This window comes from Lonchura striata, chromosome 3 (genome assembly GCF_050655825.1).
Source record: "Lonchura striata isolate lonStrDom1 chromosome 3, ASM5065582v1, whole genome shotgun sequence".
In the NCBI taxonomy this organism is placed as follows: domain Eukaryota; kingdom Metazoa; phylum Chordata; class Aves; order Passeriformes; family Estrildidae; genus Lonchura; species Lonchura striata.
The window spans coordinates 104484100-104500511 of NC_140705.1; the positions used below are offsets into that span (position 1 = coordinate 104484100).

At 35.8% G+C, this 16412-nt stretch overlaps 1 protein-coding gene across 12 annotated transcripts in view; it reads right to left on the bottom strand.

The window, feature by feature from the left end:
• USH2A (usherin) overlaps positions 1–16412 on the bottom strand; it is a 391259-nt gene that overhangs the window by 199101 nt on the left and 175746 nt on the right. For all 12 annotated transcript variants that reach the window (XR_014954513.1, XM_085577109.1, XM_085577108.1 and 9 more), the window contains 2 exons: positions 14289–14402; positions 11824–11985 (listed from right to left, as the gene is read on the bottom strand). Coding sequence is in view for 11 of the 12 variants with exons in the window: in XM_085577109.1 (XP_085433235.1) it covers positions 11824–11985; positions 14289–14402 (276 nt within the window). In the remaining variant the exon portion in view is untranslated. The remainder of the gene's footprint in view (positions 1–11823; positions 11986–14288; positions 14403–16412) is intronic.

Genomic DNA, 16412 nt, shown 5'->3' on the forward strand with positions numbered 1-16412 from the left:
TGGTCAACATTTGGCTGGGCAAAATTATTTGGATTCATTTTTTTTGTTTTGGTTTGGTTTTAGGTTGTTTGGTTTCATTTAATTTCATATTTACTTTCAAAACAAACACACAAACAAAGGGAAAAGAAAGAAAAGCCTGAAGTTTTTTTCAGCTTGACATGTTGCACTACCCAGTTATGGCATGCAGTGTCAGTAATGCCATCAGATAACGTAACTGCCACAATCTGATGTGATGCATTAAACTGGGATTACCAGAATAAATCATGTTTGTGGGTGCACAGATCACAGGTGGTGCAGTCAGCTGCTCTGTATTATGGCATATCTATAGGATGTGCAGATTAGAATATAATGCCCAGAAGCTTGTTCTCGTTTGTGAAGTGCTTTGCAACCATAAGTCAATAGTAAGGAGACACAAAACACTTATAATGGCATAAACCATCATCAGGGAAAAATACAAATCGATCAGTGCCAGCAATATAAAAGGAAGAGCTTGCATCTGTCCCCAGTCTCATAAATTCAGTGGTTGTTGCAGGCTTTTCCTCTGTCCCACATGTACTTTATTAACAACAGCAACTATCATAAATAATAATAATGCAGAGTAGTTTATTTCAAGATGAATGCTCTTCTTATTATCTGTTGATCCTATACCTTATTTCTTACATCGCGTTTGTGTTCCTCCTGTAAATGGGAGGGGAGAGCTAGCTAAATTTATTGCTTGAAGTCCATGCCTTTTAACTGGCAACAGGGTGTTATGTCCAGAAAGTTGTCTATGTAGGCTCCTTGAAATATCTGCATACCTTAACCCGCATGTTAAACCTCTACAAAGGAGGCATAGAATTTACATTCTACTGCGTGCTATAAATAAGTAATAAGAACAGATTAGAATTATGCATTTACGCCTACTAGTGAGAGTGAGATGCATAATTCACAAGTGGCAAACCCTTAAGAGGGTTTTGTATTCCACCCCACCCCTCTCCCTGCTCCAGTCTTGCCTGTGTAGTACATTGTTTAGTCCTGCTGTTTCACAATTTTGATTTTTATTTTTCAGGATAGTTGTTTAGGTTTTATAATTACTATTTCTGTCTTGCAGGAGAGCAACTGACACTATGTTAGTAGTCATGGCTGGGTACATGCCTACATTATGTTACATTTTTGGTATCATCTTTATGAGTTTTCTTGTGAAACTCAGGGACACAACTAAGATAACAAACGACTTGCAACTGAAACTTCCCTGTGCTTCCCTAGCACTGTCTGTTGGAGCAGGTCCAAAGCAATGCCACCAAACTGATCAGTGGGATGGAGCACCTAATTTCCACCTATGTGCAAAGGCTAAGAGAATTGAGATTTTTCTGCCTGAAAAGAGAAGGATTTGGGATGATCTAATTGCAGCCTTCCAGTACCTGAAGGGAGTTTGCAAGAAAGACAGAGAGCATACAGTGACAAGGGGGACGGGATTCAAACTGGAGGAGAGTCAGTTTAGATTTGATTTTTAGGAGGAAGTTCTTTCCTCTGAGGGTGGTTGAGGCATTGGAACATGTTGCCCAGAGAAGTTGTGGCTGCTCCCTCCATGGGAGTGTTCAAGGCCAGGCTGGATGGGGCACTCAGCATCCTGGTCTAGTGGATGGTGTCCCTGTCCATGGCAGAAGGTTGGAACAAGATGATCTTTTAAAGGTCCCTTCCCACTCAGGCCATTCTATGATTCACAGTTAACATGATATACTGCTCCTCTAGTTGGACTCCTGGTCACCAACTAATCTCTATGTCAATTCATATCCTCAGCTTCTCTGCTGGAGTATCAAAGTATCTGCTGTGACCACAATTTTTATGATAGCACATGAAGGCCACAGATTTTGCCAGAACTGTGTTTTTTCCCTACAGCAGCTCTACATTCAAGAACTGTGTTACCTGGTGATAAGATGTAGAAACAAGGATCTATTTCAGTCTAGCTGCTTTACTGGTTTTTTGGTTCTCTGGCTGCAGCACTGCAATTTTGATTCATGTAACTCCCAAAGAAGCATCACTAAGGATGGCTCTTTGATGAAGACATTTCCTTGTAATTTCTTTCAGCTGTTTTGAACTTAGACTATTTATCTACCTGGATTTTTCCTTTTATCTGCATGCAAATATTTTAAATTATTTTCTAGCTCTATTTACCATTTGTTTATTTTGCCTTGATCTCTGACACACAACTTCTTTTCATATTTAAGTCAATACTTGTACCTCTTTTTTATGCTAACATTTCTAATTTATTAATCTTTTTATCTATGCAGTGTATCTCACTTTGTTTTTAGTTTTACTTAACAAGCTTTCTCTACAATTTTCTCTGCCTGTAAACATAGGAGAAAGACTTAAATTGCATATGTATTTTAATTCCCAGTACAACTTAACAGCTTAAAAATTGTTATGTGACATTGCAACAATGATATTAAATCCCAAGAGTCATACCTCAAAACATTCAAAACACATTAGTTGAAATGTTTGATCTAACATATTTGAGCTGATGAAAAGGCTAGCATGCCAGCTCATGATATTTAAAAATTCTTGTCAACTCATGATATTTAAAAATTCTTGTCAATTGGATTAAATTTTTGTTCCTTGATCAGAACAAAAATTACTAGCATTATTAAAATTTAGTGTTCATAAATAGCTCCAAAGTTAAAGTTAATATGAAATTCAGCTTTCAAAAAGAACCTATTGACAGTACATCAACATGGGTAACTTTCCATTATTGATAATTTCCTTGATTTTCAGCATTTTTCTTAGAATAGATTGAAAATGTCACTTATGCATCCTTTGTGTGAACTCCCCCGTCTAGCCAATGATCCTGGATAAGTGAGACACAAGGATTCAGGATGTCCTAATAAACCAGATTCTCTAGTCATCTCTGAACAACCTTATGTAGCCATAAACATACCCAGACATGAAAAAGAAAAAAAAAAAAGAAAGAAAGAAATCAAGATATGCAGACTGTAAACATGACTTAAATGTACCTCTGTAATCTTGGAACCTGGCACATCCAAAGCAGCCAACACAATGTTTATCGCCCACCTTTCTATCCTTCTTAAGACCACAAGTGTAAGACTCACTTAAAGCACACTAATCTGATGTTCTTCTTACATGTTTATCTTTATGTTCACTTGAATATTTTTTCCCCACTAGTTAATTTCCTGAAACCTCATAACTTTAATGTGTCACTCTATTCATACAATAAAAAACATGCAAATGGAAGAAGAAAATCCCCAGGACTTTTCAGAGTCCAAGTACAATCTATGTAAAATGCTTCAGTCAGAAATAAACATCATAAAAAGACATATTCCATGGAAGACTAGTGAAAATCATGATGGAGATCAGTTCTGACTAAAAAAGGCTATTAAGCTTTATGTAAATAATTTAAGCAATCAGTGTAGAAGCCAAAGTTAAGATTGCTGGTAGTGATAAAAGGAAAGGAAGTACCCTAGAATGCCTCCCATACGTTTTGGGGCAAGACCCTTTCCTTTCATATGTTTCCACATAACTTAAGAGGATAGAGAACCAGATTTTGAAAAGCACATGAATACTCCAATCATACAAACCACCAAATATTTTTGAAATCAAACTTACATCTAACTCTTTTATGGTCTGATAACACAAAGTCTTGTATTGTTCACACACAAGAAAAGACTTCTGCAAGATGGAATATACTCAGAAAAGTCTGGACTTACATTAATTGGTGAAGTATTTCAGAAATGGAAATTCTAAAGAAGTTTCTCAGACTTATTGAAATTATAAGTCCGAAACACATGCAAACATCAAGGATTTCCCTTTCTATTTATTTGTGTCCTTACAGCTTTCTGTTTTTTTTCTATAAAAAATTTGCTGAGAATATTTCAGTAATGGTAAATGACCCAGCACCCTCATGGTAATGCATTTAGTAAAAACAAGGGAAAAGGGAAACCCAGTTGGGAATCATCTAGAAATTCTTCTGTGGTGTTATCTGCCTGTACATTGTCATAATTTATCAATATTCCAAGGTTAAAGGAATGTTGGGATATACCAGGTTTAGAAAGAAGTGTCTGTGCCTAGCACTAGCCAAAGAAGACTACATGCACTGCTCCATCAAATGATTCACAGCTGATAAACCAACACACTTTGTAATGCAGAAGCATGGAATAGAATATCTATTTCAAATTTAATATTCATCAACTGTTTAGCACTTCAGGAGACCAAGTGTTTCTAAATTAATAGGGAGAACTATGAGTATATTTTCCAGGGCATAAGGAAAAGCTTGGAAAGAAATTTCATTATGCAGCTAGAAATACCAAGAAGGCTGCCCCACTCTATCCAAGCCAGTAAGTTATTGCTAAGTCAGATGTGTCCTTAGAAATGGATAGCTAGGGATTCAAGTAGAAGCAGCAAGTTTGGGCTTAGTCCATCTGTGCAAGAGGTGTCATATCTTTATTTACCTGAATCCAGCATTACCTGAAACTAAGCATAAATCATTTGCCAAGTATCTCAGAATGATCCTGGCAAAACAAAAGAACAATCTTTTAGAAAAGGGGAGATATTTTTTTTTATCAATATATTATTTATAATTTCAACACAAAACCTTGCACAGTTTCTGATGTTTTCTAAAGCACTTAATGAAATTGTGACTGGATGAAAACTTGTTTTAAACAATAAGCCTATGTGTCCATTTTATCAGAAAAATTAAAACCTGAACAGAAGCCACCATTTTGTATTACCGGCTTTAGGCAAACCATAATTATCAGGCATACTGCTAAAAATAAGATCCCACAAAAACTACTTCAGGCTATGAGCACAACATAGACAAGAAAGCATATCCTAGCTCTTGCAAATAAAAGAGTTCTCATTATATTTAGTAACAAAAAGTGGTCACCATGAGATAACAGCTCACAAAGACAAACTATGACACTTGATGTGAAGCTCACACTGACTAAAGACAAAATGCAGAGAAATACATTAACCCTTCAGAAAAATCCAAGAGCAAAGGAGACAAGATTTGGCCAGTTTACTCAAGAGAGGTTCACACACACAATGTTACAACAACTTGATCTCAGAAAGTATCAAAATAAAAATTTGCTATCTAACTGCAAAGAGGGTATCTTGGTGAAGACCTACAAATCCACATGCCAGTGCAGAACACCGACAAGGCAATTATGAAGTAAGCTCTGCTGATGGATAAAAAAAAAAAAAAGAAAAAGAGCTGTAAGGCTGTAAATTCACATTTTATAAATTGAACTCAATGAACTCTTCATTTAAATGTGTCCTTCTTGGTAGACACTGTCTTCTGAAGATATTTCAGCATCTTTAAATCTGCTTACCAACCTACATATTGAAGGAGAAAATACAGAACAAAAAGCTTACAGATGCCTAATCTTGACAAATATTTTGAAGTAATATCACAGAAAAAAAAATAATCTGGAAGTTTTACATTTTTAGGGGCTTAATTTCTTATCATGGAATTTAGACAAGCCAGGAAATCAATGCTTTTCTTCTCTTTGTTTAGAAAACAGATCCCATAGCCAAAATAATTCTTACACGCCAGAAGGGAAAGATAGAATAAACACTCTCTCTGTTCTACAGATATTAGCTCTGGAGAAGCTATTTTGCTCCAGTTCACTTTGGTACATACAGAAGATTGGAAGGCCCCAATCACTCTCATTTTATAATTTGTGTTGCATTTTAATTTTTAGAAAGTGGTACTCAAGTAACCTGAGAGCTCAGCAATTCCAGCAGGGTTAGCGTGAGTTCTCTCCTGGCTTGCTGTGTTACCCAAATCTGATCAAAGGACAAGGACTCCAGAAGCCTGTCCAGCTGTGGTTTTATAATGACACCATTAGGTTTTGCTCTATAATCAAGGTCCCTAAAAGTCTGTGTAGCTTCAGGCTTAATATCTGCGACAAGGTTAACTGAAATCTGCAGCAAGGATAACTACTTTAGCAGATTGTATCAGCAGGAAATATTTAAACACTATTTAAAAGGATTTTAAATAAGCAGATTTTATTTAACACTGCACTAATGCATTGCAATAGAAAATGATACAACAGAGCTGCTACAAATAAACATAATGCTTTTACCCTTCCCCTGCCCCCCTCCACTCTAAATTCCCCAGATGTGTATTATTAAGCCCAATGAGTGCACCAGATCTCTCTGTCTGAGTTTGAAATACCGGAACGCCAGGCTCAGACAGCCCATTTGCCCTTTGGTTTTGTGCCTGCTGAATCTGCATTCTGGCTCTGTGGAATTAATTACGATAGCACCGGTCACCGGCAATGTCAGCGTAGCCACTTCAGGTGTATCAAATGTGTCTCCTTGCAGGCTTAGAACTTTCAGAAGAAGGCAGCTTCTCCTGTAAGGCTGGCATACCCTGCCCTCTAGTGCCAGGTGCACCTCTGGATGTTCACTAAAATGCATGCAAGGTCCAGAATAAAGCCTGGAGCAGCAGGCATTCTTCAAAAGCCATCCTGTATGACTTATTAGCTGCATATGTTGCTAAACCAAATGCAAGGTGTCCGCCTGGCACTGTGGCACAGTAGTACAGGACCCAAAAATATGGGTGAGACACTGGGTCAAGTCTCATTGGGTCATGTGCAAGATGTTTCAGACAACCAATTCTAAGTGCAAAGTGAAGACTGACTTTTATTGCTCACCATGGTGCTAAAGAAGTCTCTGGTTCACAAAAAAATGAGGAATTGTGACATTCAGGGTTATAATAACTATAAATCTAGCACTAATATTGCATTTGATAGCAAACAACTCTTTCAAAAACCTGTAGTGAAAGAACAGACTGATTACATTTAGTAGTTATAAGTATTTCACTGCCACCTGGAAGATGGGAAATAAATTCATACCAGAGGACTACAGAATCTCTCTATTGTTTGTCCTTTAAGGCAAAAGCTGCCTGTCATCCTTGAGTAGGACCTAAAACAAAGGAAGGCAAATCCTTAGGGTTAGGAACTGCTGTTCTTAAACATGGCTATAGCTGAAAACTGTAAAAAGTAACCAAAAGAACCCATTAAAAATAAGATAAGGATTTTCTTCTGAGTGGTTCAGCCTCTTGCAGTGATACATCTTACTGCAATTATCTTCTACATACAAATCTGTGGATTTTCTTGCTCAAATTGTTTCACTTGGCAATCAGGGCAATACTGATATTATTATGGAGTCTGCTTTTTATTATCATGAGCTTTCTTTTAAAACAAGCAGTAGTATTCATGGGGTATAAAGGACCAAAACTTTGCCAATTTTTCTGTAAAATATAGTCATAATGTGTACTGCAATCACTGTGGTTTAGAGCAACATTAAAAATACAGGTACTAATTTTGGATTCTCCCATTTTTAAAGTTCAGATATGTTAAGCCCTTACTGAACAGATGTTGAACAGCTGTTTCTTCCTCGCAATAAAACAAGGCTGCCATTCTAACCTGGTTTTGTGGGATCATCCTTTCCATACTCAGGTCAAAGAACAATTTGAATAAGCTAAAGCTTAGTTCATGCTCTTAGAAAAAAAAAATTGTGAAGACAGCTCTTTCTCACCTTTTCCAAGGCTCTCCTTAATATTTTGCCTACCAACCTGGTACAAAGTACTCTGTCACATTTTTTTATAAACTCTTGGACATGCAATTTAAGATAACTCTCTACTCGTTTAACTCAGTTGAGGGTCTGCCCTTGTAACATAGGTGACATGATTTCTTTCCTGAAAAACTGGAAGCACTTCTTTCAGGTTGGCAGAGAAAAATAAGTTTCATACAGCTGAGTCTTAATAAGAATATCTTGCTTTTAAAGATTCATGATAAGAACCATTAGATTCTGCTAGGAAAATTATATGAACATAATTTGTTAGCATTGTCAAGTACCTAGTGCTGCAGAAAATGCAGACATACATCCTCAATGCCAAACGCAGAGCAAAAACAAGTTCACTTTTTTGTCTTGTTTTGTTTTCTAATGTATCCACAAAGTATCTTCCCTTTGTAAACATGCTAGACAACAAACACCATTTCTCAGTCCATCAAATGCTCAGCTTTTAAGAATACACAAATATTTTGCTCTAACCTTTTTTCTAAAGTTTCTTCATATCAATAAGGTTCCCTACCCACAAAAAAAACCGGCACTAAGGTCACATGTGATCACCTGTGCTTATGCTATAACATTCTGCATTTATTAGACCACCCTTCTGCCAGCTCAGGCCACTGCAGTCTAGTACTTTTCAGGATAAAACTGGCCCTGTTGCCCCTTTCATCTAAGGCAGGTAGAAAATTTCTGAGTCTAATTTAAACAAAAGAGAAGACAAGAAGAGAGAACTTGCATAAATTTAAACATATCTTTAAAATAATTACATTAAGAATTTTCCATGTTTCAAAGTAGAAACTTCAGGTTTGTCTGTGAGTATTTGAATGTGAAGAATATTTTCCCGTTGCCAAGGAAAACCAGATCAACTTCTAAAATGAAAAGCCTTTTTAAGATCAATATGTTAAGAGCTCTGAAGACAACTGTACAGGCTTCTCCAGCTCTTTACAGTTGCTAGTCATCTACAGAATAGTAAGGTCTGAAGGTCTGGGGATCATAACCCTATTGCAACTACTCTCCTGAGCTGCAGATGATGGTCTTGGTTACAGGAGCTTCTGCACTCACACACAGAGCAACTGAAAGCAAAAATACAGGGGTATGGATTCACACAGCTGAAGTTCAACCTGGGCTCTGGGACTATTTCCTCCGAGCTGATCCCTTGGAGAGATTAGGCTTTCACTGGAACATAGGATGTGAAATACAAGCCAGATTGCATGAGCAAGTAGAACATACACCACATAAAGCAAATGCATAAAGGTGGGAGGCAGAAAAATCACAGGCAGACAATTAATACAGGTGTTGTGGTAGAGGGGCAGGCTCATTTCAGTGTTTTATTACTCACAACACTGAAACCAAATTTGTCAATATGGGGGAAATATTTAAAGGCACTAATGGATGATGGATGCCTAATGGGTCTCCTTTTTCAATGTGGTAAAGTGTGCATTTGCCATATGTGCTTTTAAAGGGTTTCCTTTTTAATTACAGCTCAACCCCTAGAGGAAACAAACACTTGAATTTCCATGAAAATCAATGAGTATTTCAAGCCCTCAACAACTGTCAAGATCAGAAATTAATCTAACAATATATTTGCCATTATGGGGTTGAGAAAACACATCCCTTCTCAAGTTATGGATTGACTAGCCTATACTGATCACAATTTCCATGGTCTGAAATGAAAGTCAGTAAAGTACTAATTTTTAAACAGAATTTATGTCATCTTAAAAAGAGAGGTTTAGAAAGCCATCACATTTCTATAGATACAGCACTTCAAAAACACAGAAAGAATCTATGACTTTTTGGTATAGACTACTGGCCAGGAAATAAGTCATATAATTCCTAAATAAGGAAAATAATTTTGGTGAGTAAATAGGAAGCAGATGTCAGAGACAATGAACTTTGTCTCCCTGTTTACTGTCAATAGTATATTATGTTGTGGCAATAAGTCACCAACAGGGTGGAAACAAGTGCTGGAAACAAAAGGATAATTATATGGAAAAAGACAAGATGTGTAAAACACAATACTCTAAAACCAAAAGCTCCAACTACCAAAAGTGTAGCCTATTTTAAACCTAGCCTACAAAGTGGAAAATCTTGGGCTCTGAAAGGAAGCAAAATAAGGTCAAATTAAAGATATATGCAAATCTAAGCAAGATCTTGAATAAATCTGATTCACAAGAACTGGGATTTCCAGTGACCCAAATGCCAGCCTGCTGGATCACATTGCTACTTCTCCCTCAGGCAGAGGGAAGCACTGGAAAATACTGGTGTACAGCTTATGGCAACATGAGCTGATCCAGCCTTCTCTTCTGAATAAGTTAGGACTCTGCTTTCTTTAGATCCATGTCTTAGGTTAATTGAAATCAAAGTCATGACATTCTCAATAGGATCAATAATATATAAATTCCTAGTAAAATATAAATAAATAATTTCTACATAAAAGCAACAAGAGCTTCTCTAGGAAACTTATTAATCAAATGAGATTTCTTTTCTGACTACTTCAACTGAACGTATTCTGACATATCACTCGAGATTTAAAGGTAGAAACCTTATGCTTTCCTATATTTTCAAAGAAGAATTGCAAAAGTTACTTGACCATAATTTTTATCAATAAGCATTTGTTTTGGCTATAATTCAGACTGCAAACAGACATTTATCTAAACCAACCAACCAACAATATGGTGAACATTTCCTCAAATGTTTTACATCATTTGCCCATTTATAACCAGGTTTCAGATGAATATTTTGATTAAATGATGGACCTATCATGAAATTACAATAAGGATTTTAGTAAGATTGGAAGCACAACTATTTGCACATCAAAAATTTTAAGAACTGTGCTATGATATGGCAATGAGATATTAATGGAAATCTTGCAAAAAAAAAGATAAATAGCACTGCAAGAATACCAGAAAACTGAGGAGATGAGGGAGAAATTAATTGAATCTACACTTTTGATAAATATTTATTTTTTGCAGAAGAAAAATGCACACTAGTTTGAGCTGTCATTATGCTAACCTATATCCTATTTTTCATATTATTAGTAATACATAATGTGGTAGTTTATATTCAAAAATAAAACCAGAATGTATATACCTCATGTATTTATCCAGAAATACACTAAGGTTACTATGGTTACGAAAAATCCATTACCTTTGAATACAGAATGAAAAAGTTTGACTTAAAGTGTGCACTATTTATTATAGCGATCATCAACAGCCTTCAGGAGGTTCTCTAACTGGATTCATTTTTCAGTGTCAAAACTGACCCACCACACCAGTACCTTATGGCCTGTGCAAGGCAAAGAAATTTGAACTATATGAATTTTTAAATAAGTTTTATACTGACTCAAGATGCAGAAGTGGCTTTGAATTTTAAGGCCTTACATTAAAAAGAAAGCAGAGCCTTGGTACCCTTTTCCCCCCAGGTTGTCCAATAAGAAATGCTTTATTTTTTCTTGCACCTACCAAAATATACAAATTTTGATGGCCCATAATAGTGCTTATGCTGTGGCATGGCACTTCTAGCTCCATGTTTTCTTTTTGGTTTTTTTGGCTGTTCAGGGTTCTTCGTTTGTTTTGTTGTTGTTGGGGTTTTTTTATTATTATTGTTATTGTTGCTGTTTGCATAATGTCTGAACAAGTAATTTGGATAATTCATTAAATTACACCAATTACATTAAAATAGAGAGCCAGATTACTATGCTTCACTGTATTGTCAAGTAATGGACACTTACCTTCAGTGTAACAGTTTAAGACTATTGATATAATTTGGCTATTGGCACATGGCACAACTATTTAAAAAAAAAAAAACAGATTATTTGTTTATATTTTTAATAAATGAATTAGAGGCTATTCAGGTAAGCAATGTGTTATCTCTCTAATTAAGAATATTTAAGGAAGGCAGTAAGAAAACTATTAAACCTGTATATAATTTCTTCAACAGTTGGCAATTTACTTGCTTTGAGACCTGGATGGTATCAGATCAAAATGTTATAAAACCATTAAAAAAATTACTCAGATCCTGTGAAAGAGGCACAAAAATTAGCTACACCATCCATGGTGGTGTTAATTTCTATGAGTTCCAACAAAGGGTAAGATGCTTTATAATAAAATAAATTAAAACCATCATGGTTTAAAGTGCATCCAGCCAATTTTAGAATTATTTTTCTTTCCTCTGAAATAAGAAGGGGTCAATCATACAATTGTTGAATGCAACCATGAGATACCCATCTGACATGCTACCTAGCAAAGAACTCACCTTTTACAACATACTTAGTTCCATTTCCAGAGTAAATTGGTATCCCATTCATATATAAAGTATATTGTGTAATAATACCATTTGGTGTTTTGGGTTGACTCCAACTTATCAGCAGGAACGTGGGAAAGGATATTGCTGTGGGTGACTGCACATCTTCAGGGGCTAGTGAAAAAATATATAAAGTTATACTATATTGTCTTTCCACAAATAATAAAGGATTTCAATGAGAAGTTATTACCAGAATGATATTTTGTAAAGCTGAAATTTCAGAAAAGATTTTATATCTGCAACATACCAGAATTTTGAGAAATCTCCTATATTATGTGAAGATTTCTAGCCAAACAAACTTCTATAAAAGACAGGAATATACTCTTTGCTCTTAGGAGAATAATTATGCTTCTAGAATTTTGTCTTTCCATCTTGGTAACACTGATCAAGGTGAGAGGTACAGGTTTTTAGTGCAGTCCTTTTTTTATACAGATTATTTTTTCTTCTTTCATGTTTTTTTTTCCTAACTACAAAGCGATCACTCTAACCACCAATGCAGGTGTTGTGCTCTCAGGCACTACCCCTTGTTTCAAACCTTTCATAATTCAACACGCTTAGTAATGTTTGTTTAATGTAGATTTTATGTATATAATATCCTGGAAGTTGGCAATGGATAATAATTTAATAGTTGAGTTCTTTCACTGTTCCGGTGAGTTATAAATTAGAAGCACAAGGAATCCCAGTGAATATCACAAGGGGAGCAGAACTGAGGTCTTAGTCTGGGAGAAATATCTTGTAATTTACAAGCTCTGTGCTAGCAATTTAAAACAATAACTAGCAGTGCCTGGCAATGTGAAAACAATATAAAGTAATGAATGTTTCAATAGGGAAACAGGGATAGCTGGAGGGTGTGATATGGTGTCTGTCTTCTGTATCACCAATTTATTGTTACTAAGAGCATGCAACAAGAGCATCCAAAAATAGAAATTCCACACATTGACTTTTTGTTCAATTCTTCTGAGGGATAAAACACACGTTCCCCATGGCTTTATTCAATATCTGAGAAAAAAAAAATCTACTCTTGCCTAAACCACTCTGTTATGACAGGTAAGGATTTCTGCTTTATTCACTAAGCTGAGAAAATAGGGCATAAACAATTTATTTTTAATTGCTATGTCACAGCAGAAAGAAATTCACAAATATTGAAATAATGTGTTTCATGCTTACATCACAGGGTCCATTAAGTATTTGGCTGTCAAAGGCTGTAGCTTTTCATGGACAATGCCACCAGACAATCTCAGACAGTTTATCTTGAACATCCAAGAGGCAATAATTGGATTTTGGTTTGATTGGTGCTGCTGGCAGTTACTAATATGGTCATGCCAAAACTCTGTTCTAGCAATGTTAGACTGCAATTTTCAGCACTGTCCTCATCAACACAATACCTTGCACAACAACCTGCTTTGGCAGCAGCTAAATACTTCAGCATCCTTTTAATTATTATGGCTATAATTCACATGACTTCATGCCAAAATTTGATAGTTTACATGAGAAGATAAAACAAAGAACTCTGGGAGGGAGGGAATTTTGAAAACTACTTTGCATCATGGAAGATTAATTACTGTCCAATAAATACATGTCAAAGTCTTAATTATTCTACTAGTGTAGATTTGGAGTAACTGATTATTTTAACTGAATTAATATGGCTTTAAGATGACAGAACTGGGAGATGTGAACTTTATGTTTAATTGAGAATGAAGTTAGATATGTCACTGATATTTTTGGGGCATTTGTTCTAGTAATTTATGTGCAGTACATATCAGCCTAGACTCTAAAGTCAGAACTGAATGCATTTTTTCTTTCTTTGTGCCCTGGTTCCTCATATAAGCATAGGAAGCATTAATTTGCACTCACAACCTTTAAGTTTGAGCACAACATGTAAAAGTGTTTAGGAAAAAAAAAAGGGAAATGTGAACAACAATTAATAAATAACTCAATTGGCATTTGGCATTTTCATCACACTGAAGTAATTGTTGCCTATTGCTGGTGTTTAGTGGTTAAAAGAAACCATGGAAATCAACCGTTTGATTCTCAATTTCATACTGTGCCATACAATCAATTCTTTTTAGTCAGACTGTCTCTAGATTTACTTCTGAGCCATAGTAAAATGAGGAAGCTTTCATTAATCTTTCAGATGCTTCATATTAATGACAAGGCTCTTGCATGAACAATGTAACAGCAATTAAAAAGCCCATTAATCTGCATTACAGCTATTAAAGATGCATGTCATTAAAGGGTATGGAGTTTGATTCATTTTCGCACCCCCCAAAAAATGGAGCAATTATGGTCTGGCAATGCACTTTGTCATCAAATTAGGTTGGGGTTTTCCAGCAAATGGCTTTGCAGCGTTTAGCTCTTCTCCTGTTTTATTATTCATGACTGAAATGTGGAAGTCAAGACCTTTGAAATTACTTTACCTTCTTGTGGAGTGGAGATGTTCAATGCATGCAAGCTCTCAGTACAGCCAGCCAAAGTGCAAGCAGTTAGGGTTACAGCATAGTTGGTGAAGGGATGCAAGCCCCTCAATACGCCTGCAACACAAGAAAACAAGGTGTTATGCATGTACAGTATACAGACTGATTGCATGCAGACAGACACATGCAGAGGGAAAATAAACTTTTGTATCACGGGCTCCCACTGTCACAGATGGAAAAGAAAATTATTTAAGGCTTTGTTCCTATTATACATGACTTAAATTTTACAAAATAATTTAAGAGCAAACAATATTTTATTCAATTTTTAGTACTAAAGATGCACCTGTGTTTATTTAGTTATGCTCACTAAAACGGATACTACTACAAATCAGAGGTGTGTATTTTCATGTGACAATGAATGAGGTTTTTCTTAATCCCTGTCTCAAAGTTTTTTCAGTTATAAATTTTGTTTTTCCAAGGAATTTTCATTGTCTCTCAGAACAAGTTTTTTTATATGTCCTCTCCAGTGATGTCCCTATTCATCCATAAACTGAAATCTCTTTTTTTATGAAACATCCCACTTGTTTTCCATTCAGTAGCAGCATATTGACCATACATTTGCTACACTAACAACACTAACATAATTCAGGTGACACAGTACCCGAAGTTTTACAAGAAGAAAAGATCTGGGGCCTTATTCTATTTCTATTCTATCCTACTTATGTTAGTCAAGTTACTAAAGTCTCACATTTTCAATCCTTGTTATAACAAATAATAATGACTGCTTACCACTTCAGGAAGTTTTGCAACATTTTGAACTATCATATCAATATCACAGAAGGATTGCAAGGAGAAAAATTTAGTTTAGAGTCATTTTAAGAAACATCGGCAGTTCCCATTTTAAAGTATGTCCAACAATAAAGTAATATAAAATCTAAGTACAGAAGTAATTAAAAGAAGGCCAATTCATGCCACGTTTTATTTCAAACCATGATCTCACCTCGACTCTCACAACTCTAGCAAAATCGATGTGGTGCTTAATTAAAAAAAAAATAAAATTCATAGCAAACAATGTTATTTCAAAACTGCCCAACACTGGAATTTTGAAAATCAGCTTAAAAAACAACAGCACATCAAAGAACTGTCATTTCTGGCCAGTTGTCCCACAGTACAAGAAGCCTGAAAATCCCCTCAGCATTACAGGTACACAAACAAGTAGATAAAATTAGTCCTTATTATTGCTCTTCACTGGGCTGCTACATTAACAGAATACAACATAACTATGTTTCATTTAAAAAAATTTCCCCACATAAGCCCTTTATAAACAAAAAAATGCCACAGAGAATTTGATGTTGCAAACTAACACCTACAGCACAAATATAATATTTTCTGAGTAGAACCATCAGTCTGTACAAGTTTATATTGTGTTTAGTAAAAGGTGTGTTCACATGGGAAATATGAGATTAGCTTTCTCTGAATTAGTAACATTTATGATTCTTCTTGCAATCAATCAAAAACTTCAAAGGTTGGCACAGCAATGATCTTTCTATTTAAATTCTCTGGGGTGCACTTCTACTCATACAAATGGAGAGATATTCAGAAATAATCACTTTTACATCAGAGTAGTGTTAAAATAAAACCAGTTGACCAGCATCTGTTTGCTCTGATTATAGTTTTGATTTTGCAAATCCCCAGTTAACAGTGGAGAGCTGTACTGACATCCAATCTAAGTGTGACAGGAGAGAAAAAGAATGTTGTGTCGGTCACCACCAAAGAAATGTCCCTGTAATTTTCTTGTGATGGGTGGAGAATATTTTTCAGAGCCATCAAAAAGACAGAAAATAGGAAATAATGTTTTCTTAGAATGGTCTGGGTTGAAAGGGACCATAAAGATCATCTGGTCCCAACCCCCTGCCATGGGCAGGGACACTTCCCACTAGACCAGATTGTTCAAAGTCCCATTCAGCCTGACGTTGAACACTTCCAGGGATGGGGCATCCACAACTTCTCTAGGGCAACCTGTTCCAGTGCTTCACCATGCCCACAGTAAAAAATTTCTTCCTAATATCTAATGTAAACCTAAACTCTTCCAGATTAAAGACATTACCCCTTGTCCTTTCACTACAT